This window comes from Diabrotica undecimpunctata, chromosome 1, assembly GCF_040954645.1.
Source record: "Diabrotica undecimpunctata isolate CICGRU chromosome 1, icDiaUnde3, whole genome shotgun sequence".
Taxonomy (NCBI): Eukaryota; Metazoa; Arthropoda; class Insecta; order Coleoptera; family Chrysomelidae; genus Diabrotica; species Diabrotica undecimpunctata.
The window spans coordinates 13512802-13540282 of NC_092803.1; the positions used below are offsets into that span (position 1 = coordinate 13512802).

The following is a 27481-nucleotide window of genomic DNA, read 5'->3' on the forward strand; positions in this document are numbered from 1 at the left end:
AACGTTTAAGATGCTTTGAACGTAAAATCCTCCGGCATATCTATGGAGGAGTACAGGAGGGTGGAATATGGTGTAGTCGCTATAATTTCGAACTTTACCGCCTGTATGATAAACTTGATATTATTAGGTCCATCAAAATAAACCGGCTGCGGTGGTTAGGTCACATAGAGAGAATGAATGAGATGGAGCAGCCAAAACATATTTATAACCAAAGAATAGATGGAGTAAGAAGGAGAGGCAGACCGAGAGCACGATTTAAGGATCAGGTGAAAGAAAACTTGAGAATGTTGGGAGTACGAAACTGGAAAGCCAAGGCGAAGAATAGGAGAGAATGGAGACTTATCCTTGAGCAGGCCAAGACCCACCATGGGTTGTGAAACCAATGATGATGATGATGTATAACAAAAAAATTTTATTTCAAAATTTTTAGTATAAGGTATAACCCAAACGGGCTATAACACAAATACAGAACGTTTTCGGAATGTAAATTCCATCATCAGTGTAACAAAGTGCACATGCTGTGAGCCACTAAAATATATGGGTAAAAACCCTTTAAATGATATAAATTTACAAATATGTTACATTATATACTATTAAAAATTAAGACGTCTAAGTTACCGTTGGAATTGGTAACATGGCAACGTATACGTTCTACCTAGGTAAATTCTCCAGCAAATTCTCATGAAAGCCGAAAATGTATTCAAAAGATATTTTTACCCACAGATTAACTTTCTCCGACCAATTCCCAAAATTTCCCTCTTTAAAAGAATTCAAAAGGTGGGTGGAAACCTACCTACCTCTGTATGGAAATATCGAAGTTGTCACCCGTCCCCCGTAAATGCCTTGCAATAGTCAGGCATTGCAAATCAGAATTTTAAGTAGTATAAAATTGTCTTCCAGCTGAGCTGGTCGCTTCTTGTTTAGAGTTTTAACTCTCGCATTTTAGTTATTGTTACATAGCTTATAGTTAAAAGCTGAACGCATTCTTAATCAAGTATATTCATATTGAAGAAAACGTTCTTAGTTAACGTGATAATTCTTAGTAACATTTTAATCTGTATCAGTGCTCGTGTAGTGTTTCGCTAGTGTAAGGTGAACAGTGATCGGCGGTTTCAATATAAGAACTTGCGCTAAAACTTTGGATAAATATTAACTTAGTAGTAGTAATATTCAATTAATAAACTAGGTATTGTTTAAACTGCTTGTGTTCTTATTTCCCACGCCAGTGGGTGGTCCTTCAAGTTGGAAGTAATTATATGACTTACTACGGTCTAAATGGTAGCAAGATCGTCATCATAATTTGTTGAACAAATGTCAGTTTAATTCTACCAATATACACATGTACAATATTTGCAGAATACCAACTAGTAATAGCACAAGAGTATGAAGGTATTGAGTATATGATAAGGAAATTAATCTAGGAATACAAAAAATATACAAGAAAGACAGAATATATTTTGTCGGTGGATTACAGCTAAATCTCACATTGGAAAATGAGAAAATTATCAGACATTGCGACAAATATAAGTACCTAGGTATGATCATCACAAAAGTAGGGAATGTACACGACACAATAGGAGAAAGAAACTCAAGAAAAGAAAAGAAACGAACGATACAAGAGAAAACTTGAGGCAACGGAAATGGATTTTTGAGATGTTCGGCAGGAAAATCGAGACTGGTGAGAGTAACTAACAGTAGAAAAAGAGAAATAATGAAAATAAATCATACAATAGTATGATTAAAATTTATAATGTTACTATGATATATATGCTTTATGGTAAAAGCATCCATCTAGCATGCTGTTTATGCTGATGACCTCTTACTATTTTGTTAAGGTAGAATAAGGCTAGCAAGAGTGTGATCAGATTTCAGATTCAGACTCCTTCTAAATTACTTTCCAAAGGTCTCAGATAATCTTTCAAACACACACAATCGCTGGACACACACAATTACTGCCCATAGATAAACACAGGTGGCTTGATTTAGTTGGTCGTAAATTACATTAGTTAATTAACTATATAGATTTCTTAAACACGACCCTTATTTATATCTCTTCTACCCCGCCTTGGACCAGAAAGATACCTACTTTTAAAAACCGTCTATGTAACTACAACAAAAAGAAACTCTTACCTTTTATTTAGGCAAGAAATCAATAAAATGATATATATAGCGAAGTTTAACACAATCTTCTACATCGATGCCAGTAAAGATGAATTTGCTACAAGCTGTGCAGTTGCTACAATAAAACAAATAATAACGCCATTTGGTCTTCCTACAATCTGCACTATACACACAGCGGAATTATATAGAATACATACAACTTTGCAAGTCACATCAAAAAGCAGCAAACACGTAGACATATGCACAAACTCACCATCATTTATTCATTCACTAAAGAACCTTACGCCCACAATACCTAAAAGTTAAGGAGATTAATGAAAATTATTGTTACTTTAGCCACCACAGTCTCCATAATCTGGGTTCCTTCACATGTACGTGTGAAGGAACTCTGTGGTAATGAAATCTCTGATAATGGTCTCTGGGAATAAAAATGCGGATCAAGCCGCGAAAAAAGGAATGGTTCCAATCATACTACTTTTATGTATACATACTATTTGTAGTACCTTCAAAAACCAAGAAACAAAAAACTTATATTAAAGTTTTATCAAAGGTTTTCGATATTATTTGGACATTTATTTTAATCGGTTAATAGCCAATGACAATTTGTTATAACTTGTATATTTTGATACGTGTGCAATTTGATCGCTAAAATGGTTTACACTTTGCAAGGTAGAATCGAAATTGTAGGTTTATACTACAAAAATAATAATTGTGCAAGAGCTGCTGCTAGAATTTTTAATGAAACACACCACAATAGACACGCAACTCATAAGTATGTGATTGAACTGATGCAGAAATTTAGAGCAACAGGGTCAGTTTGCAATAAAAAACAACCGACAGGGACTTGTAAATAACTAAGCAATCCAAGTAGCTGTTTTAAGGCAAGTTAACTTAGAGGCGGTATTTCAAAAAACGCTCTCAGACTCAATAGAAGGTATATCTACCAATGGAGAAGTTTTGAATAACTTACGTTTTGCAGACGATACAGTAATAATGACGGATGACAACAATGATTTACAGAAGTAATGCAACGCCTTAATGGACGCTGTCATGAGTACGGACTGAAGATAAATTTAAAGAAAAATAAATGCATGATCATGACTAAATCTGCACATGCAAATATTTAACTGACTATTAAAGATACTGCAATTGAGAGTGTTAATAACTATAAACACTTAGGAACATGGATAACATCAGATCTAGACCAAACCAAATAAATTAGGACACACATTGAAATAGCACGTGCATCATTCATCAAACTTAAAAAGTTTCCTTGTTGTCGGGATATAAGGTTAGAACTACGCCTGAGAATGCTTCGATGTTACGTATTCTCTACTCTTCTTTATGGTTTGGAAGCGTGGACACTAAAACAAGTCCATCTGAATAAGTTGGCCGCCTTTAAATTTTGGTGTTACAGAAGAATCCTACGAATTCATGGATTCAAAGAATGTCAAACGTGGAAGTAACTAGAAGGATAGGAAATAAGGCGGAAATAATATTAACTGTCAAAAGACGAAAACTTGAGTACTTACGACATGTGATGAGGGCAAAAATACGCATTATTACAACTTATTATGCAAGGCAAAATCCGAGGAAAGCGAAATGTGGGAAGACAAAGAATCTCCTGGCTTAAGAACTTAAGGGAATGGTTTGAATGCAGTAGTGCAGAACTTTTTAGAGCGGCAGTCAACAGAGTCCGCATAGCCATGATGATTTCCAACCTTCGATAGAAGATGCAACTTAAAGAAGAAGAAGAGCTTAGAGGCTACAGTCACTGTCAGCAATAAGCAAAGGAATCGCTGTTTCATCTTCTACAGCCTTCCGAATCCTGAATAAATTTAAGTTTCATCCATATAAAATTAAATCGGTACAAGAGTTAAATGGAGGAGATTTTGATCGTCGTCTCGAATTTTGCGAATTAATGACACAATCCATCATTAACAATCCACAATTGTTAAACAATATTTTTGCTTCTCGGATGAATGCTTATTCTCATTAAATGGTTTGGTGAACAAACATAGCTGCCGGTACTGGGCTGATAGTGATCCACATATTGTACGTGAATTTCACACACAGCATCCGCAAAGGTTAAACGTATGATGCGGTACCCTAGGTGATCACATTATCGAACCCTACTTTATCACTAGAAACTTAAATGGTGCATCGTATCTTGAATTACTTAGACAAGTGGTTGATCGTATTAGAACAATAGTAGAAAATGATGATAAACTTTCCGAAGATTTGGTTGTATTTGAACATGATGGAGCTCCTACACACTTCTCTTTTCCTGTGCGACAATTTTTAAATGAAACATTTCCCGGTCGTTAGATAGGTAGAAGAGGACAGATAATGGATTGGTCACCTAGGTCACCGGATTTAACACCCTAGGCTTCTTCTTATCAGAGTATTTAAAATCAAAAATTAGCACTACTCAATAAGAATCTCTAGATGATTATAACAAAGAGTACACGATGAATGTCGACACTTAAATGCAGACGTGTTAAGTAATGTCACAGAAAAATTTCAAAATAGATTGTACTATTGTATGGAAGAGAATGGCAGATATCTTAAACAATTACTGTAAAAATTTTTGGTAGTAAATCGTTCATTCTAAATATTTGTAATGGCATTGTTAAAAACATAATTGTTTTTTAATCCAGTTTTCTTGCTGTTGTATTTATTTTTTCCATAAACTAATCACTTCAAGCATCATGTGTTATACATTTTTGAAATTACTACAAAGAGGAGATTCCAAATATCAAATAAAAAGGGAGAAGTAATTAAAAAAAATAAGTGATGATACGGGGGGTGAGAGGGAGGGTGCATTTCCTAGCAACCTTATAACATGATATAATGTCTCCCCCTTCAAATATTAATTGACGTTAGAAGAAGAAGAAGAAGAAAGGGTAGAAGGGTAAAAGGTAAGGGTACAAATACATGGGCCAGCACTGACCAAAGATGGAAACGATGAAAAAAGTATGTGCAAAATAGTTACGTGATATAATACTTAAAATCAATATTATGGAATAACAACACATAAAAAAATAAAAAGGAACAATTACTAAAAAAATATATATAGATCTTTAAAATAACATTAACATATAGATCTGAATAAATAATAATTCAAAAATACTAACTTAGAATTGTGAGTACATGAATTCCACGCGTGTCTTTGTTATAGACAATCACAAGTTATATAAAATATGATGAAATTTCTAATATTTTTACTCTAATCTTTTTTAAATAAATACAACCGTAGCTTTTTCCTTAAATGGTAATACAAAACTTTTATTCGAAAATAATATTGTGGCTGGAGATATTGTCGAGGGATTATGTACAGTAAATATAAGATTTATGGAAAAGTAGGTTGACGTAAGGGCTTCCAAAATTGTAAAAATCGTAGAGGTTATTTACTTAGAGTTTAAATAATATTTTAAAAGACCAGACACAAAAATATCCTTTGAATTTATTTGTTAAACAAATAACAATGATTATTATATAAATTCAAGTGTGTTTATGTTGAATACTGTAGTTCGCTTTACTAAGTAGCAAATGAGGTTACAGTTCTAGTAGAATACTAGTAGGTACAACTCTCAATTGTCAAAAATGGGTGTTATTCTTCACTTCACTGCTAAGGAGTATGAAAAGAATTGGACACAAATATTAGCCATTGTTATAGGTAAGTATCCAAAACAAAAAAGTAATTTATATTTTTATCCCTATCATACAAGTTAGGCCATTGAAAAACAGTTTACTTTAGTATTTGGCAATGTTAATTAGATTTGGTGAGAATGCTGAAACATCTATTTTTTACTTCAAAACTTATAAAAATTTGTCAACTTTTTAGTCCCTTCTTCTTTTTTGTGCCTTTGAAGCTTTTTTGAGTTGACGTTCACCAGAGTAATGTAAGACTTGCTTTATTTTGTGCCATATGGAAAATGTTTTGTAGCCATGATTGTTGTTTTCTTCTGAGAAATCGATAGGAGAAAAACAGTTTGGGTTTATGCCAGAAAGAAAGACAACGCATGCCTTTTTAAATTTAAAACAGTTGATGGCGAAATATGGCGAGAGGAAAAGAGAGCCATACTTAGTATATAAAGATCTTAAAAAGTCGTACGACACAGTTCTTAGACAAGTGCTATGTAGATCTATGAGAGAGAAATGGTTTCTTCACAAATATGTAACGTGAAGGATATTTTTTGAATGCTTACACAAAGGCTCTTTACTGATCTGTTTAATCTTATGTGGTTATGGATGTACTTTAAGGTAAGAGAGGGGGCTGCTTGATTAATGCTCTTTTCGGATGATATCATGTTAATGAAGGAGAGCAAAGAAACGTTAGAGAAGTTGAAGGGTTAGAGAGAGGTTATTGAAACTTAAGGTGAGAAGATCGAAAATGGAGTATGTGCGGTTGGAAGAAATAGGAATGGTAAGGGATAACAAAACGTTAATGGCCTACTAGAATATTGTTTTGCAATTATCCAACTCTCTTATCTTCTTTTCTCATCTAGAATTAGTGAATGCAAACGTCTTGGAAACGTTCGAATTTTTAGTCTTTCCTCTATATGTGGAATTACGAGCTGCATGGCTAAGTTCTTCAAAAATGTACGTCTTGGTATGCTTTTGTAACCAGCATCAGTTTTTGCTTTATTAAACTTAAATATAACATATCATGCATTAATTTCTGCTATATCTAAGATTCCATAAAATACTCTAAGAGACCACCTACAAGTTTTTCTTGTCATAGTTTTTGAATGGGACAACTGATCGTATGTATCTACGCCCCTTTTAGTATCGTTGTCAAAAATAAGGTTTCAGGTTTCCTAGTGATTTGTTCTACTATGCCATTTGTGTGAAACTTAATAATAAGAGAACGATATTACCCTTTTTGGGAGAAAAAGAAAGATATACAAGAGTTTTGTTACAATTATATGCAAAATCTAAACTAAGTTCTCTTTTTTAATAGAAATAATGGTGGTACATCAGGTTTATTATTCCTTAAGGTTCAAATCATAGTAAGTTTTTTTATAGTAACTTTTCTGCTAGATCAGAAGATGAGAACCAGTTGTGCATTTTAACATTTCTATTAGTTTCATACTTTGGTAAAGCGTAGACATATTGCGTTGGTAAAGCATCTGTACTAATTCTGATTTCTTTTCCAATATAAGTAATTTCAAATCATCATCATCATAGGTGGCTCGACAATCCGTTATGGATCTTGGTCTGCTCACAAAGAAGTTGCCACTCCTGTGGCGTTTTGTGGATCCAGGCAACTTCCTTTCATCTTCTGACCGTTAGAATCTCTAGGTCTTCTTCCACATCATCAATCCATCTCCTTCGTGGTCGTCCTCTACTTCTTGTGCCCTCTGGTTTTGAAAATGTTAATCTCTTCGTGTGTTCGTGATCAGACATCCTAGCAATGTATCCAGCCTATTTAAGTCTCTGCACTTTAACAAATTTCACAATATCTGGATCAGTGTATAACTGATATAGTTCAAAGTTGTACCTTGCTCAAAGGTGTGGTTGTTAATTTGAATTCTCTGTTAGATATTTCGTGGGTTTTAGAAACCAACATATATTTAATTTTTTTCTCGTTTACCACAAGTCCTAATTCACTTGCCGCGTCCGCAAGCCTTCTTAACCATTGCACCGTGTCTCTCATACTTCTGCCCACTATAGCTATATCGTCAGCGAATGCGAGAATTTGCGTCGATCTATTAAAAACAGTTCCATTCATTGTAATATTTAATTGTCTGATCGCCTCTTTTAAGGCAATATTAAAGAGGAGATACGCCGTCACATCCACCTGTCTTAGACCAATATTTATGTCAAAGAACGTAGAGTTTTCTCCTTCAATTCTAACGCATGAGCATTATATAATGCAGTTCTTTTCACACTGTCATAGGCTGCTTTGAAGTCGACGAAGAGATGGTGTCTATCTATGATATATTCTAGTGACTTTTCTAGAATCTGCCTATCTGCTTAAATTTGATGTGTAGTAGACTTTCCAGCGGTAAATCCGCATTGATATTGACCAACAATATCCTTTGTAAAATGTTTAAGTCTTTCAAATAATACATTGCCGAAGATTTTATACGCAGATACTAACAGCGTAATACCTCTATAGTTTTTACACTCCAGTTGATCACTCTTTTTATGCAATGGACATATTATTCCCTTTAGCCACTCTTCTGGGAGCAATTTATTCTTCCATATAAGTACTATTAGTTTATGGATTGCTGCAAAAAGTTGATCACCACCTTTTTTATACACTTCAGAACAGACAACAGATATTGAGAGGAGATTGATCTCGTCGGAGACACCATATTACGGTTGTAGGGTTTATAATATACAACACAGTTATGGGCAGAAGATTTATCTATGCCCAAACAAATATGTACGTTAAAGTCATGGATATTTTTTTGGATACCAATATAGCACTAATCGCTTCCTTATATCACTTTCATACTTAAAATTTGTCTCTTATTTATTAGAAAATTTATTAAAGCTCATTTTTATATCACATTCCTGTCTATTTTAGGTGGTCTAGCAGGCTTATCAAATGGACTCCTATTCTCATGGTCTTCACCATTCCTAATCAAAATAACACAAGACAAAGTAAACTACGATATCACCGAGCAAGAAGGATCTTTATTTAACACTATCCAACCAATCGCTTTGATGATCGCTTGTCCCATTTTCTCGAAACTATCAGACGTTCTTGGCAGGAAGAGGACCTTACTCCTGATTGTCATTCCTCAGATAGGTAGTTGGCTGTGTGCGGCATTAGGAAGATCCGTTTATATGTTCTACCTGTCAAGGGTTTTTTCTGGTATAGCAGATGGTTGCCTCTTTGCCACGCTGCCAACTTATATCGGAGAAGTAGCTAACCCAATAGTGAGAGGAATCTGGGGAAACGCTGTAGCCATATCTCTATTTTTGGGCGAGTTCTTGATCAATGTTTTGGGAAGTTACTTGGGAGTTACGACAACTTCTTGGGTATGTTTACCAATATCTATTTTATTCTTCGTCCTGTTTTGGTTCATGCCAGAGTCACCTTACTATTACATCATGAAAGGCAAGGAACAGGAAGCAAAGAATTCTTTAAAGTTTCTTAAGAGGATTAAGAATATTGACGAGATTTTTGAAAATTGTAAATATGCTGTTGAGAGGCAGCTATCAGAGTCAGGTACTTGGGGTGATTTGATTAAGATAAAAAGTAACAGAAAGGCTTTGTTTGCTGGTGTATTTTTACGACTAAGTCAGCAAATGGCTGGTATGTCAGTATTTTTGACTTACACTCAGTTTATCTTCCAAAAATCCGGTAACAACATGAGTCACGAAGAAGCTTCGATAGTTTTTATGGGCTTCGCAGTAATATTGAACCTCTTTTCTGTAATTTTTGTGGTGAAAAGATTTGGAAGAATATTCTGTTACACAGTTTCCATGGTCACCACCAGTGGAGTTCTTTATACAATGGCTGCCTATTTTTATATAGATGGAAACACAAGCATCGATGTCTCTTACGTAAAATGGATTCCTTTGTCTTGCATGATGTCCTACCTCTTATTCGCATCTATCGGCATTTCAGTTATTCCCACACTAATGCTTGGGGAGTTGTATTCTGCTAGCATCAAGTCGAAAGCAATGACTATATTGATAATAATTTTTGGCATGGGAAACTTTTTAACCACCACCATATTCTACTACCTAAATACACTTTTTGGTTTGTATGCTCCATTCCTTTTGTTTGCTATTTCTAATTCCGTTTGTGCTATTTTGTCGCGATACGTTATCCCTGAGACCAAGGGCAAGACTTTAGAAGAAATTCAACAAATGCTCAAAGGGGGGTTGAAAAATTAAACATCATTGCAGTTTTTTTAGGAATAGAAATATGGCATAGACATGGAAATGAATATGATAGAATGGAAAAGAGGGTACTTATAATTCATGACAATATTTTATAATTACTCTGTAATGTTGTTAATTTAGATTACTAAGAATAAATTATTTTTTATAATATCGCTTTTTGATATCTTAGAATACAGACAATGGAATAAAACAGAGGGATTTACTAACACCAATTTTATTCAATCTAATTGTGAATGAAGTCATAAAGAGTGAAAATGAAGAAAGAGGATGCAGAATGGAAAACAATGGGATTTCAATTATCTGTTACGCAGAAGATGCAATATTGATAGCCCAAAATGAAGATGGCCTTCAAAGAATACTCCGCAAATGTAATGGTTTTATGAAATCTTGTAATGCGATAGTTCGTCACTACACAAACGAAGAACACACGAAAATATCTTGATAAGTCACATTTTTGGTTTTGTTAAGGAGAGCATTTTTCAAGTTAAACTCTGTGATTATGTTAAAATACATTTTACAATTAACCAGTAATAAAAAGGTTACTGATGAAGGTAAGAAGATCTTACAAAAACCGCAATGAAATAAAATATAAAGGAAACTAGAGAACCATCCAAAACAAAATAAGAGAATCCCAAATAGAATGGATGAACAGCAGATGTGAAGAACTGAGGAAGTTTCCAAGATCAACGAAAAGACGTGTTTCTCTGTTTTATCCATATTGTTCTAAAGCTAGTTTCTTGTGGCATTTTAAAGTAATTACTATTTTAATGGGAATAAGCCACAATTAAAAGTTAAAGTACGTTTATTGACGTTTCAATTTCCACTTCGGAAATCATTCTTAAAATACAAACATTAGTAAATTTATAATTTATAACATCAGTAAATTATAAATTTACTAATGTTTGTATTTTGAGAACGATTTGCGAAGTGGAAATTGAAACGTCAATAAACGTACTTCAACCTTTAATTGTGGCTTATTCCCATTAAAATAGTAATAACTGTTTTATCGACTACGTAAAAGCGTTTGATCAAGTAAAATACAAAGAACTCATAGAAAACATAACAAAACATGGTATAGACCATAACACGATGGCCCTTATTAAAAACCTATATTGGGATCAAATGGCGTCGATTAAAATAGACAACCGTATGGCAGAAATGTCAATAAAAAGAGAAGTTCGCCAGGGCTGTGTACTTTCTCCACTATTGTTTAATATATATTCCGAAAAGATCTTTCAAAATGCTCTCGAAAATATTAAAGAAGGAATAAAAATCAACGGAGAATATGTAAACAATTTAAGATACGTAGATGACACCGTCATTATTGCGGACAGTGCTGTGAACGACTTTTGAATGCCATAACCAAAGAGGGAGATAGCTTGGGGCTGAATATAAATACAAATAAAACAAAAGTAATGACCGTTACACGTGCACCAAATGCATTAATATTCGTATCTACAACAAAGATAGAACCCGTACAAAAATTCTTGTATCTTGGCTGCTGGATACCAAACGATCTTGGCTACGAAGTTAAAATACGTGCTGGTATAAAGTATGCTAGGTCCGCTGTTCAAAGAATGAAAAAATTCCTAATAAACTCTACCTTATGGTTGGATATCCGATACTAATTTGTGAAAACATTCATTTATTCCATATTGCTATACGGAGTGGAAACATGGACTCTCGGAATCATGGAAGTATAAGACGTGTAGAAGCCTTTGAGATGTGGGTTTTTCGAAGGATGCTAAAGATCTCTTGGACAGAGCACGTTACTAACAACGAGGTTGTGAGAAGAATGGGAAATGAAAGAGAACACTCTAAATATTGTAAAAACCAGAAAAACGAGTTATTTAGGACATATTTACAGAGGAGAAAAAAACTTTCTACGACTGATAATGGGAGCGAAAGTGGAAGGAAGAAGAGGTCCAGGAAAAAGAAAATGCTCCTGGCTGAAAAATGTAAGAGACTGGTCAGGCATGGACACACATTCGATACTAAGAACAGCTCAAGATAGGGAGCAAAGTGCTGTAGTTATAGGCAACCTTGGCTGTCTATTTTTTGTAAAAAATAAAACAGACTTAACGCAAATATATTTTTGATGCAAAGTATATCTGATAAAGCAATGCCATAAAAAATATTTTACAGTATAACTCCAGTTTTCCATGTTTTCCATTGTTGACACGTGCTTTTTGTCTTGTCTCTAATAGGTTTATTCTAGATAGTATTTATGTTCCCATAGCATTTTTTAAGCCCTTTTCTCTATTCGGTTTGCCGAATATAGGTCTCTCATAATTCTCATAGCAATTAATTTACACTAATTTTGCTGTTAAATTGCCCAATGTTCCACAAACATTTAATTAAGAAATATTATTGGAAATATTGTAGTAGATAAAATTAAAAAATATCCAAAAATATAATTTACCTACATTAGAATGATTGTTTATAGAATTTTTTATTTTAAATGACTATATAATTACCAAATTATTAATTTATCCACCAAAAACTGAAAAACAGCCGTCGGGAATTTTTATTTAACGCAGTTTCGAATAGAGGTGGTCGTTTGTTTTGCCCAAGAATATTTAAGAACGAATATCGGATATTAATAAATGATTATTAGATGAATCCGACTGTTTTCTGATTCATTAGATATCGTGTCTTTATATGTCCTCTTCTGTTTCGTATTTACAATAACTCTAATATCAATCACATGCTGTGGCGCACCCAGGGTATTCTACAGAATAGTAGATTTATTTATTTATCATATGGAACTTGACACATTTAGTGGAATAGTAGAAAAATGTAACTTGTCTTTCACACACAATACAAAAAATTTAAAACGCTAATTGAATAATTAAATTACCACTTTAAATATGTAGAACACAATTAATTATTGTATAAATACACAATAATTAATAATATTTTTTATTATATTTGGATGTAGATACCTAATATTAGGCTTATGAAAAAGGACACAGAACGAGTCTGTTGCGAGTAGCATGCGCCTACAGGACTGTATCTGCGACGGCCTTGTGGACTATCACGGGTTGTGTTCCTCTGCATGTGTTAGCAGTAGAAAAGAGAAATATCTATGAGAGAAGAGAGCATTTGACAATAGCTATAAAATAAAAGAAGACAGGGAAAGATCAATGGAAAGATAACAAGAAGAGTGGAACAACCAGGAAAATGTTGCCCAGTGGACCAAGATGCTGATCTCGAGCCTAAGGGACTGGGTAGATTGTCTGTTTTAGGGCGTATCTTCATAGGTTCAGAAAGACAGATACAGATAAATGCATATACTGTTGTTACACAATTCTGGAGTGTAATAGATGTACAGTGGAGAGAAACAGAATGTATAAAGAAATAGGTATGAACCCTGTGACTGTAAGAGAGATGATCGTGAAGATGACAGGAAGTACGGAGAGATGGAGTAGTGTTCACAATTACATCCGAGCAATCATTAAAAAGAAAGAAGAAGAAGAGAAACACTAACCGAGCAAATGACAGAGATAAGATCTAATTACTATTGTATTGGGAATAAGCCACAATTGAAGGTTAAAATAAGTTTATTGACGTTTGATTCTTTGATATTTGATTTTGCACTGATAACTTGTTTATACTACAACAATTAATAGAAAAAAGAATAGCGGTTGGTACCGAAGTACATCTAGCCTTCATCGACCTAGAAAAGGCGTAAGATACAGTTCCAAGATTTAAATTGTGGCAAGGTTTACAACAACTCGACATTAGTCCATAGCTTTTAATAATAATCACAGAAGTATACAGAGATAACACTACTTACCTAAAAATCGAAAATAGACTATTGGAGCAAATCAAAGTAACTAAAGGACTAAAACAAGGATGCAGTATGTCACCCTTACTGTTTAATTTATATATTGAGGCTGCCCTCCAAAATTGGAAAAACCACTGCCAGGGAATGGGAACCCATATAGGAAATGACGTACTGTTCTCCCTGAACTTTGCGGATGACCAAGTCGTCCTAGCTCAAGATTCTTATGATCTAGAATTTATGATAAGGCGTCTATACAGAGAATATGTAAAATGGGGGTTACAAGTCAGAATGAAGAAAACATAATATTTAGTTATCAATTCAGATGCAAGGTTTGAAGTGTTGATAGAGGAGGACGTGGAAATCAAACAAGTGGAAAAATTTAAATATTTAGGTGCACTCATTGCTAAGAACGGCTTGAGAGAAACCGAAATTAAACACCGAATTAATCAGGGACGTAAAATTGTAGGATGTGTGAACTCCTTATGGTGGGATCGCAACATTTCCAAAGGGAACAAAAAAGAATAGGGCAAACCATGTTTGAATCAGTTCTTTGTTATGGCTCTGAAGTATAGACAATTAAGGTAGACCTGGAGAGAAGATTGTTGGCAGTTGAAATTGATTATTTAAGAAGAAGTGCTAGAACATCACGGTGGGAAAGGAAGCCCAACGAATCTATAAGATATAACATGAATGCTACAGAAACGGTCATTGACAGAATAAAAAGAAGAGGTTCAAAATGGTTTGGACACCTATTGAGAATGCCTGACGAACGCTGACCCCAAAAACTTGAAAAAATGAAGGAATTAGAAGAGCGATAGAATCGAGAGGTTTGTAGGACGAGTATGCATTGGACCGGGAGGATTGACGGAGTAGAACGGGAATACGGCGGTAGCCGTCTCCAAAATGTATTTTATTTACAAGTTGGATTAATGTCAAACGTCAATAAACTTATTTTAACCTTCAATTGTGGCTTATTCCCATTAAAATAGTAATTACTTTAAAATGACACAAAAAATAGCTTCAGAACAATAGATAAGATCTAGATAAGAGAATGGAGTGTTCTAAAAATGTCGTCAGCCTTACAGCGGCCACCCCACTTTCGGAGTACGGTACGTGCGACAGTCAACTGCGCACAAGTAAGAGAGGGTGGTTTTAGTTTAGGCAGGATAATAGATACCTAAATCTTTGGCACTGCTATCTTTAGTACTTTAAACTAAACTAAAACCCAAATTTTAGGGACTTAAAATGGAGGTAGCATAAAAAAATTTCAAACCCCCCCCCCCTCAGACAAATTTTTGGGTGCGCCTCTGATCAGATGTTTTAGTTTGACCGCTTATTCTAAAATATTTTTCCATTGTACTTAAATGTATCTTCGAAAGAATCACTGAACTGTGGTGTCGTTCCATTAAATTATAATTCTTCTTTGTCTTCTTTGGTTTGGTATATTTTTTTTATCGATTGTTTTGGTTAGAAATTTTTTTTGAACATCTAATGTTTATATTTATCTAACAAGTGCCAGAAGCCTTTTTTTTACAAATAAAATGATTCAACAACGTTAATCAATTTATCACTCATACTAAATCAGCACCTTTCTGCTAATTCACTGATATAATTAAATTACTTGTTTTTAATACTTCTGCCATACCTTCTTTCATTTTTGTCACCAATTTTACCAATTCCATTCCAATCTTAGTGTTGCGTGTATCGTCTTCAGACTTAGCCACAGATCGCATTTCCAGTGTTACTTTTCAATGTATAAAGTTCAAAGAATGGTATTTCGGTAATGGTTTTTCCATTACCGTTTATTATTCTACAATTTCCAAAATGCATAAAGCTCTAAAACAACGTTTTGAGTTTGTAACGGAAAAAGCAATAGAGGACGAAATGGAATGCATCGAGAAATATGATAACGATTAGCGGTATCTGAAGATGGCACATAGATAAAGAAAGGTTTTACGTATTTGATGGACGCTTTGTTGATTATCGGGGCTACGTTTTGCTGATCATGTAGAAAAAAAATCAGAGCTGAACGAGGCTGAGATTTCCATATGATACGAAGAATATAAAATTGATTATTGAGCTAATCACGAAGGATTCGCTGACAAAATAAAAGGTTATTTAACCGTAGATATACTTAAAACACCCACAGAATTGTATAAATGTATTATACGTTAATTACATCGGTGATGGTGACAGCAAAATGTACGCGATTGTGGTTTATGCAAAACCATACGGAGATTTACATTACATGTAAAAAAGTAAGTGACAATGTTAAAAAAACAAAGAATAAAGCACGAAAAATGAGAAAAAAGTGAAAGAACAAGAAGCTTCAAAAAAAAAAAAGATAGAAGATCAAATACTGATATTGTATTTGCATCGACGGCCCTAAAACAACTAAGATGGTTCTAAAACTTATTAGTGAAATGTCTGTTTTTATGGTCTTACTATCAAAGATATCCAGATTGTATAGACATAAAAAAAGAAATTCTCATTGGTTAGTATCATAAGATTTTTACAGATCAGAATTTCGGTACGATTATTGTAACCCGGACTGGTGCAAGTTTTTGATCAGTGAGAACAATGTGGCTTACAAACATAAACCAACACTTGATCCTAGTGTCCAAAGTCATGTTTTTACTGTGTTTGAGACTCTTAGCTAGAACAATTTATTAAAGAGATACCTCGGCCGCAATACACAAAATTGTAATAAAAGTTACATCAATTGTCAACTTATTAATAATGGACCTAATGGAAATAAAAATTGGAGAAATATCAACGAGTTGGTCGGAAATATCGACGAAGCTCGTATTGATCAATCCAATGAAAGGAGCAGCGAGACATTAAAAGAGAGCTAAAATATAAAAAAGGTTTGACCGACAATTTGTAGCTTTTACTGTACTATTAGGGTACCCAATATGCACCAGGAACGGCTGATCAAAGGTAAAAAAATAAATATGATTAATTTATTTTATAAAAAAGTGCAAGCAATGCCTGTTTTTATAAACGATGTGTGGACGACCTGTGGAATACCAACAACAAGGCAGTAAACTGCCCAACTGTGGTCCGAACACTTGACATGATCACGCTTGGACACGAAAAAGTAAAGTAAGTCGATAAAATTTCTGTAAAAATACGTTAAACACATTCTCAAAACTAAGACAAGTTTTTTTAAAGTCTTAGTAAACCAATTTTTTTGTTTCTATAATAATATATTTAAGAAATAATCCTCAAACAATAAAAAAAAGCTTTAAAACAGGTGTTCTCTTTTTAATTTTTTATATAAAAATAATTAACTTTTTTAAATTTCACAAATTAAATCCCGTATGAGTTTAAAAACAATTGCATTAACACCAGAAAACAGAAAGAGTAAGAAAAGAGTGTCACTCAAATTAAAATGCATCTTTTGGAATTCGCTCTCTGCAGTGGTGAGAAACATCTAAAAGTGTAAACAAATTTTTTTGTATACCTCAAAACCACCTTAAAATGCACAAAAAATAACCATAAATAAACAGGTTTTTTTAATGTATAAAAATTGTTTTTTTTTATTTAGAACATAAAAGTTCCTTTAAATAAAATTTTTTAATGACCATGACAGCAAAAACCCATTAAAACAGATATTTTACACATTTACTAATTCGGTAACTCCCAACTCTATTAGTTCTAATGATATAATGAAAATATTCTTTATTTACCTAGCCATTTTCTTTTTATTTAGTAGTATAGGTGCCGCTTATGTTAATGACCGCAATAAGTTACCAAAATCAGTAAAATGACAGCAGTGAGTGACAATGAGAAAGAAGAGGAAAAGCACTGGCCACAAGTTATGGTCATTTTAGTCAGTAAGTACTTACAATATTACATACAATTTTAGAATTATCTGTAAACTATCCTGTACTTACTACATTGCTGTGGTTCCTTTCCAATATTTGTATGTTGAGAGTACTCACTTCTCACATACAATAATAAAAGTTAACATTTAAACCAGTTGTTTTCTCAGTTTAACTATCTTGTATATGTTTACTTTAACTTCTTTGTTAATAATCTTTATTTTATTTTGTTTAATTAAATTTTGTTTTACTTTACCGTTGTTTATTTACTTCTTCAATATCTTGACCATTTTACGACGTATAATATGGCAACATTACTATACAGGGTGGCGCACCGAAAACGAAACAGATGCATTTACTGGCAGATGATTCCTTTAAAAAAAAAAAAAAAACGCTTGGACCCGTCGATTTTTTTATCGAGGGGGAAACAAAATTGGCATAAAATCACATTAACATTTGCAGCCCCCTAAGCGGGGGTGGCACCATCACTAAAATCTTAAATGGAAAGGGGGGTCGAATGATCCATCATTTAAAAGGTCTTTCAACTCCCTTTACAATGATGTAAAATTCATGTACTTCAATTCAGCAGTTTTGGAGATTTATTGATTTAAAGTTTAAATACATCATTGTAAGATGTTAAAAAATAAAGAATGAACTGACCTGTCAGCCGAGTAAATGTTGAAAATGACCACCATTACTTTCCATGCAATAATAAAGATTTTGCTGAAAACGTTGCCGGACATTTTGCAATATTTGAGGAGTAATTTGATGGCACTCATTCACAATTCTTTGTCGTAAATCTTCTAAGGATGTTGGCTGAGTAGCATAGAGTTTGCTTTTTAAGTAACGCCACAAAAAGAAATCCTAAGGTGATAAATCTGGCGATCTTGGGGGCCATTCAACGGCACCTCTTCTACCAATCCATTGACCTGGAAAGGTCTGATCTAAATAATGCCGAACTCTTAATGCGTAATGTGGTGGGGCACCATCTTGTTGGAACATCAACATATTCTCAACGTATCGACCATCATTCTGATTTTCAATTATATCTGTTAGCGCAGGATCTATGGCATTTTGCAGTAATTCCAAATACATTTCACCAGTCAAATTTCCAGGTAAGAAAAAAGGACCAACCAAATGATCGCCAAAGCTTAAGTTCTAGAACATATTTTCGGAGCACATTATTGTTCTCATTTCGCTCATTAAAAATTTGTGCTGTTCTATTAGCGCACTGATTATTTCCGAAAAATATTTCAATAATTTCAACCCTTTCTGCCGTGGAATATACCATGGTTAATTTATGTATAAAGCAATAAATGATATTTTAACAACAAAGATTGGTCAAATCTATCGCAAACTAATGTACTATTTCCTATTTAAAATAAGTACGTGGCATTCTCTACTTATCTTTCTTCAAGAAACAACTTTTTTTGTCACAAAGGACACTTCAATTGCTATTTTTATTATTAATAAACCATGGGCGTAGTAAATAAAAGCATTTACTTATCAAGAAAATGCTTTTACTCAAATTTCTTCTGAAAGAAGTACAAACTAATTTGATCTACCTATTAAAGTCTACTTTAAACTTTAAATCAATAAATCTCCAAAACTACTAAATTGAATACATGAATTTTACATCATTATAAAGGGAGTTGAAAGACCTTTCAAATATTGGATCATTCGACCCCCCCTTTTATTTAAGATTTTAGGGATGATGCCACCCCCGCTTAAGGAGCTGCAAATGTTAAAGTGATTTTATGCCAATTTTGTGTCCCCCTCGAAAACAAAATCGACGGGTCCGAGCGTTTTTTCAAAAAAGGAATCATCTGCCAGTAAATGCCTCTGTTTCGTTTTCGGTGCGCCACACTGTATAATAATTTCTAAATTACCAGCTTCAACAATTATACTAATAGTATATTAAAGGTCTATTATTTAGACTAATCTATATTAAATTAAATAAATCAAAGCAACGAAGTATTAAAGGCCTTCACAAAAGACTTTGAGTAGCAATGTCATTATTTAAGTTATCTTTAAATCGGTGACAGTTGACCTATAGAATAAAATAGAAATATGCTTTATTGCCACTGAAAATTTTACAATTTTATGGACAAAAAATAACAATAATAACACTAGTCAACAAATTAAAAAAAAAGTTGCGACTGATGTTAAAATGGCTGTACCGGGGGGTTTAAAGCATCCTGTTTGCGAATTCAAACACCAAAATTTCTCACCACGTATATATATTTTGAGTTATAGAATGCATCAAATAATGTTATTTATTATAAAAATTCTTATATACTATATTCAAAAAGTCAACCGCCGGCAAGAACAACTAGACATTTTTAAAAATGTCTATAGGCCCCAGGTCGACTCAGCCTGAATAAAATGAGTCATCATCATCATCAGTAGCTCGACAACCCTTTCTGGGTCCTGGCTTGTTCTAGGATTTTCCGCCATTCTGTTCTGTTCCTTGCTTTGTTTTTCCAGTTGGTAATCTTAAGTGTTTTCAGATCTTGTTCCACTTGTTCCATGTATCTAAGTTTGGGTCTTCCCTTTGACCTTCTTCCTACTGGTGTTTGCCTAATAAAATGAGTACCTTGGGTAAAACCAGGGGTAATAATAGGCGGTTGAAGCGTAGCACTGGCCATGTTACCTTCCTTGTGTACCGTAGGCCCTAGATATAGCAGACTACCCTGCTATACTCCCAAAGCCGCGAAGCGGTATAAAACGGGAGACTATTATTATTACAAGTCAAGAACTAGAAACAAAATTATGGTAAGTCTTTTGTACTCAAATTCTTTGCAAACGCCGAATTCCTTTTATACTCTGTATCACTTTCTCTCATCAGGAACCAACAGTAATCTCCCATCCTTGCTGCATCCCATCTTCCCTGGTAGCGTTGCTCCATTGTGAGAATATCCTAGTGGAACCTTTCTCCTTGCTCGTCGCAGACCGCACCCAAATTTTCCGGGAAAAAAATTTAAATGGGAGTGTTGTATTTTTAGAGACATGCGACAGCCCATTTTGCAGTAATTTTTAAGTAGTTCTACAACATTTTGATAATTTTCTGCTTTTTCGTTTCCCAAAAACTCGAAAACAATTCTTTTGAAAGAAATCCACGCAGTTAACTCAACATCACTTAATTTTTCATCAAACTGTTGATCCCTCAGTATTTTTCTGATTTGTGGTCCAATAAATATCCCTTCTTTAAGCTTCGCATCACTTAGCTTAGGAAATATTTGTTTAAGGCAGGGATGGCCAACCCGCGGCACGCGTGCCACTCTGTGGCACGATTGAGTCCTATCAGTGGCACGCGTAGCGTTTTGGATTAAAACACTTTCAAAAAAATTAAAACTTGAAAAACAAAAAATAATAAGAAGAAACTTGGTAGGTTTACGGAAGTTACGATAGATGCGGCATCATTGCATCCTCTGGCGAGCGATATTGCTACGATTGGTGCACGTGATCCTAGCTGTCGTAATGTGCAATAGGACTGCGTTACAGCGTTACCCTTGCTTAGTTTATTTTAAACTGCCCCGTTGTATGTGCACATTTTGTCATCGCGCATTGTTTCTTTAATTTTAAAAGTATTTGTTCGATATGTCCACGAGTAAGCCTTCGACTTCAAAACGAAAATACGAAGATGATATTGCAATTCGCGATTTTCAACCTGCTTGGGAAGAACAATTTTTATTTACTAATCGTAATACTTCAAAGCCTGTTTGTTTGATATGTGGATTGTCTGTAGCAGTTCCGAAAAAATTTAACCTGGAATGACATTATAAACAACTGCATAAGGACTTCAGCAACAAATATCCTATTGGTTCACATTTGCGAGCCGACTTTATTGAAAAAAAAAGAGAAAACCCTAGCCAGCCAACAGTCACTATTTCAGAAGAGAAGTGATGAAATGGAAACTATGGTTAAAACATCATATGAACTTTCTCTGCTGTTAGCCCGGAAGAAAAATACTCTGATGGAGAGGAGATAATTAAAAATAGTCTGGCAATATTTGCTAAAAATGTGGGAGATGTAAAGATCAAAAATATGGTCGATAATATTGCATTATCCCGAAATACAGTCATGCGCCGTATAGATGATATGGGCCAGGATGTTGTTTCCCAAATTATAAGTGGATTAAAATCCTGCAAATTCTTTTCTTTAGCGTTGGATGAAAGTTGTGACAACACAGAAAATGCGCAGTTAAGCATTTTTGTCCGTTATACCAATGATAATTTTGAAAATGCCGAAGAGCTTCTGGATTTGCGCCAACTAGCCACAACAACAGGAGAGGACATTTTTCAACAGCTTAAAAACGTAATCGAAGTCAACAAAGTTGAATGGTCAAAATTAGATAGTGTTTGTACAGATGGAGCTCCTTGCATGGTTGGTAGACTAAAGGAAAACTATTTGGGAAGAAAAGTTTTTAAGTACCATTGTATTATTCACCAGGAAGCTCTTTGTGCCAAGGACCTAAACATGTCATCTGTTGTTGACCCTGTAACACGCTGCATTAACAAAATACGAGCTCGGGCATTGAATCGACGACAATTTCGAGAACTGTTCGCGGAAGAAACGGAGCAAGATGGAGAGTTACTTCTCCATTGCCGTGTGCGCTGGCTCTCCAAAGGAAATGCACTCGAAAGGTTTTGGAACTTGAAGGAGTGCGTCTTAAAATATTTGCAAGAAAACAATGAACTACCCAGTGAGTGCTCGTTACTTAATGATAAAGATTGGCTTTGAGATTTAGCTTTTCTCACTGATATTATGAGACATTTAAATTTATTAAATTTAAGATTACAGGGAAAAAATTGTATTTTTCCTACTCTAGTTGGTCATATATCTTCTTTTGTGAATAAACTTATGCTTTTTTGTAACGATTTTGGAGAACAGAGATTGACACATTTCACATTAATGCAGGAATTAGCTAACAAGGTCAGTAGAACTCCAAATTATGACAAATTTAAAAAGCTTATATCTATTTTGCTAGGTTCATTCAATACCCGGTTTGAATATTTTCAAAAAGACAAAATGAATGTTGACCTTTTCATAAATCCTTTTTCTATTTCTCTGCAAGATATCAATTGTTACTCAGCTGAAATACAGATCGAAATTATTGATTTACAGAACCACACTATACTAAAAACCAAATATAGGGAAATTATTTTAACTGTTACTGATCCCAATTATATTGAATTTTGGAAATTTGTACCAGCAAACAATTTTCCTAATTTACACGAGTTAGCTCTAAGATATTGTTGTAGATTTAGTTCAACGTACGTTTGTGAGCAAATGTTCTCTATTATGAACATAATAAAATCAAAATATCGGTCACGATTAACTGACATGCATTTAAAAAATCTAATTCTGTTGGCTAGTTCCGAAATTAATCCCAATATAGATGAATTAATTAAAAAAATACAAGTTCAAATACCACATTAAATAAGTAACTGTTTAATTATTTGAATTTTAGATAATAAGAAAATATTTAAGTTTTTTTGTTTAACGTTTTTATTTTATTTTTATTAACAATAAAGTAAGTTTGTTGTTATGTTTTACTTATTACGTTATTTTTTAAACCTCCGCTATCTTGACTAAACGGAAAAATGTGGAATTTACATAAGAAATACATATTGTACCGTATATTATTAATGTTAGTATGTCGAAAAATTTTAGTGGCACACCAAATTTTTTTTGTTCTCATATTGGCACTCGACTTAAAAAGGTTGGCCACCCCTGGTTTAAGGTATTTAAACGCATCTCCTTCTTTATCTAATGTTTTAACGAAATTTTTAATTAAATTTAAAACAGAAAATTTTTGGGATCGAGAGGTATATTCTTTACGTTAGCTTGACCTGGAATCTACTGATCTCTTGGTGACCATTCTTTAATTTGGTAATGGCTCTGTGTTGCTCTACGGTCCCAAAGACAAAGAAAACAGCAAAATTTTGTAAATCCTCCCTGAAGACCAAGTAATAATCCAATAACTTTTAAGTAACCATATATTTGCCACTTATATGTATCATAGCTTACTGCATTTAGGATCAGCGACATACCTTCGTGTGTTTCTTTCATATCAACTGCACGCGCAAGAGGAATAGATCATTTGCAACATTTTTAGAGTTTCCCAGACGATTTTGATAGTACATTTTTTTAGCTGTTTTGGTAAGTTTTAGATAGGTTCCTCTGTACTTGGAAATGTATTCATTGACAAAGACATTGCTAGTAAATTTCTTGATGTACAGTAGTGGAACGCATATTCTTGTCTAATATGCGGATACCTTTGGTAGTCCAGGGTTTGCGATGTTTTGACTTAATTGTAATTAAAGAAAATATCTATCTAAAAAATTACTGAAATTATAGTCGACGCCCACAGAGGGAAACTGCCACCCAGAATCAAGCACAAATTTTGGAATTTACGAAAGGTCTAAGCAAAAAAATCGTACCTAAACATTGGATTTTCGAGAATTATTTGTTAATAGTGTTAAACTTGGTATATACTGCTTTATAATCAGATAGTCCTACATTAATAATTGTAGAGCGTATATCAAGGGGTGAGAAATCTGAGACAATATAATTAATGTGAGATAATTATGGTAAGTAATGTTGTTTCAGTAATTCTTGTAGGAGAATTAACGTGCATTATAAAACCATATAGAGCGGTGGAATGCTATTTCCCTATCTTATCTCAGAAAGAGTAATAGTACTGAAGTTAGTGACATCTCATGCCAAACTGAATTTGATACAGGTTTATGCTCCTACGGCGAATGCCGACGTAGAAGAAGTAGAATTATTTTATCGAGATATCGAAGAGGCACTTAGAATAACGAAAACAAGAGAAATCACGATAGTCCTAGGTGATCTCAATGCAAAGATTGGAAAGGGACAAAGCGGAAAGTGTATAGGAAACTATGGTCTGGGAAATCGAAACGAGAGAGGAGACCGTCTGTTACAATTCTGTCAAGAGCAGAACTTTATTATTACAAACACATTTTTTATGTTACCAAACAGACGACTGTATACATGGCGATCGCCCGCAGATACATCGGAGAAAGTAGTCAGGAACCAGATAGACTACATTATGATCAATGAAAGATACCGTAATGCTGTTAAAGCCGTGAAAGCATATCCTGGATCAGGCGTGGCCTCAGATCACAATCCACTTATAGCCAAAATTACACTCACCCTTAAAAATATTAAAAGACATCAAAGAATTCCTACAATAGACACAAGAAAACTTAAAGAACCTAAAGTAAAAGAATGCCTCCAACATGAACTGCATGTGAACTGCAACAAATTGAACACAAACACCAATGATATTGACGAGTACTGGAATCGACTAAAAGATTGTCTACTGGAACCCTGTAAAGAAATACTAAAGACTTCCTCAAGGAGAAAAGAGGAATGGATGAATGACGAGATACTCAATATGATGGAACAACGGAGACAATTTAAAAACAAGGATAACAATAAATACAGAGAGATAAACCACGAGATTAGAAAGACGATAAAGCAGACAAAAGAAAAATACTTTGAAGAGCAATGCAAAGAGATCGAAGACCTTCAAAATAAATATGATCTGTTTAACCTACACAAGAAAATCAAAGAACTGGCAGGACTAAGAAAACAAAATCCCACTTGTGCAATTCTGGATAGACACGGTACTGCTATAACACATACGGACGAGAAAATACAAAGATGGGCAGAATATATCGATGAATTGTTCGATGATGAAAGAGGAGATCTGGAGCACATAGAACTTACGTCAGAAGAAATAGGTCCATATATTACAAAGGAAGAAATATTGCACGCATTAAAAACAATGAAGAGCGGGAAAAGCCCTGGACCTGATATGCTTCCTATAGAAATCCTAAAAATTCTAGATGAGAAGCACATTGATGTTTTAGTGACACTCTTGAACCAAATTTATAGTTTAGGCGTATACCCCAAAGAGTGGTTAACATCTATTTTTATTTGTCTCCCTAAAAAGAAAAACGCAAGAGAATGCAGCGATTACCGCACCATTAGCTTAATGTCTCATACGCTAAAGTTACTACTTAAAGTCATCCATAACCGAATATATCACAAACTGGACATAGACGTTAATAATAGACAATTTGGTTTTCGCAAAGGCCTAGGAACACGTGAAGCTCTTTTTTCACTTAATATACTAATACAAAGATGCCTGGATGTCAATCAAGATATATACGCATGTTTTATTGACTATAATAAAGCATTGGATAAAGTACGACATAAACATTTAATGAATGTCCTGAAATCAAAGAAGATTGACTACAACGACCTCAAGATCATATCAAATTTATACTACAGCGAGCAAAAGTACGTGTTAACGAACAGCTGCCAGAAGAAATTGAAATTAGATGTGGAGTAAGACAGGGATGCGTATTGTCGCCAATTCTTTTCAATGCCTACTCCGAAGATGTGAAAAAATCTCTTGAGGGTGAAACAGCTGGAATAAAGGTAAATGGAGTTCCCATTAACAACATTAGATATGCGGACGACACTGTGATCTTAGCCGAAAACATTGAAGATCTTCAGAGACTGGTGACCAGAATAGCAGAGTATGGAAAAGAGTATGGTCTAACAATGAATGTCTAGAAGACGAAATTTATGAGAATATCGAAAACTCAAAGAAATAACGAGAATCTTCTAATAAACGAAACCAACGTCGAACAAGTGGACAAATATGCATACCTAGGAACAATGATTAACTCCACAAATGATTACAATCAGGAGATGAAAATAAGAATAGAAAAGGCTAGAGCAAATTTCAACAAAATGAGAATAGTTCTATGTACCAGGGATTTAAAACTGGAACTAAGAGTTAGGTTGGCGAGGTGCTATGTTTTTTCGACTTTATTTTATTGAATGGAATCTTGGACCTTGAATGCGACATCAATGAAAAAACTGGAATCATTTGAGCTGTGGGTGTACAGAAGAATTCTGAAAATATCATGGACAGAACTCGTCACAAACAAAGAGGTTCTGGGAAGGATGAACAAAGAAATGGAAATTTTAAATTCAATAAAAACAAGAAAATTAGAATATCTCGGACATATTACACGTGGAGAGAAATACACCTTGCTCCAACTGATTATGCAGGGAAAGATCCAAGGAAAAAAAAGCATAGGGAGGCGTAGAATGTCATGGCTGCGCAACCTGAGAGAGTGGTACGGATGTACATCAAATGAACTTTTCAGAGCAGCCGTCTCAAAAGTCCGAATAGCTATGACGATTGCCGACCTCCGCCGCGGAGATGGCACTTGAAGAAGAAGATAAAACCATACGATTCGAATATATATTGACCAAGGATAATTGGGTAGCACAAGCAACAGCGTAATTATTATTCAAGTCGCCGTATAGAATCTTCCTGCTTTTATTGGGCAGGTCGTCTAACATCATTCAACAGAAACTCATATTTTGTTATAGGAGAGAAATAAATTATTTGTAGAAAGAATTAGGGTGCCAACATGAGCTGAACTTGGATGATCATACCTAGCAATTGAGGTATACTTCTCTGCAAAAAAAGGCTTGTTGACATCAAGCCAGTGCTCGTTAACCGCAACTATCTGGGGAAATCCTAATTCCTCTAGAAACAAAAATAATTCATCTGTTTTATATCTTATAGAACGAGTATTAATTAGAATCATGGTGAAGTTGTCTTTAGTAAAATGTTTTGAGGTTTCTAGTCCCTCAGAACACGTTACCACATCTATTTTTTAGAATTGACAAAGTGGTAGAAGGCAGTTAAAAATTGAAAAACCAGCTAATGTACGTATTTGCTGATGTAATATGTACAATTCAAAATAAATGCACCCGTTCAAATTTCTCGAAGAGCAATTTGTTTTTT

At 34.2% G+C, this 27481-nt stretch overlaps 3 protein-coding genes across 5 annotated transcripts in view; 2 read left to right on the forward strand and 1 right to left on the reverse strand.

The window, feature by feature from the left end:
* The window catches only part of rk (G-protein coupled receptor rickets), an 896029-nt gene that overhangs the window by 308290 nt on the left and 560258 nt on the right, over window positions 1–27481 (reverse strand). The gene's annotated exons all lie outside the window — the stretch shown is intronic.
* On the forward strand, window positions 5653–10091 carry LOC140444938 (facilitated trehalose transporter Tret1-like). Its single transcript, XM_072536648.1, has 2 exons — window positions 5653–5800; window positions 8663–10091. Exons 1-2 carry the CDS (start codon window positions 5728–5730, stop codon window positions 9982–9984), a joined length of 1395 nt encoding a protein of 464 aa, XP_072392749.1. The 5' UTR covers window positions 5653–5727; the 3' UTR covers window positions 9985–10091.
* The window catches only part of LOC140444924 (facilitated trehalose transporter Tret1-like), a 30251-nt gene continuing 11777 nt past the window's right edge, over window positions 9008–27481 (forward strand). Inside the window, exons 1-2 of one of the 2 annotated variants that reach the window (XM_072536628.1) lie at window positions 9008–9120; window positions 17499–17622. In XM_072536628.1, coding sequence (XP_072392729.1) covers window positions 17553–17622 — 70 coding nt within the window. In that variant the 5' untranslated portion in view covers window positions 9008–9120; window positions 17499–17552. The remainder of the gene's footprint in view (window positions 9121–17498; window positions 17623–27481) is intronic. The other variant, XM_072536636.1, reaches the window with a different exon arrangement.

What these genes read in the sequence shown, in the direction of transcription:
- LOC140444938 (XM_072536648.1), top strand. Translation starts at nt 5,728, where the DNA reads ATGGGTGTTATTCTTCACTTCACTGCTAAGGAGTATGAAAAGAATTGG. An exon ending in AATATTAGCCATTGTTATAG is followed by an intron (nt 5,801 to 8,662) that starts GTAAGTATCCAA and finishes TGTCTATTTTAG; the next exon opens with GTGGTCTAGCAGGCTTATCA.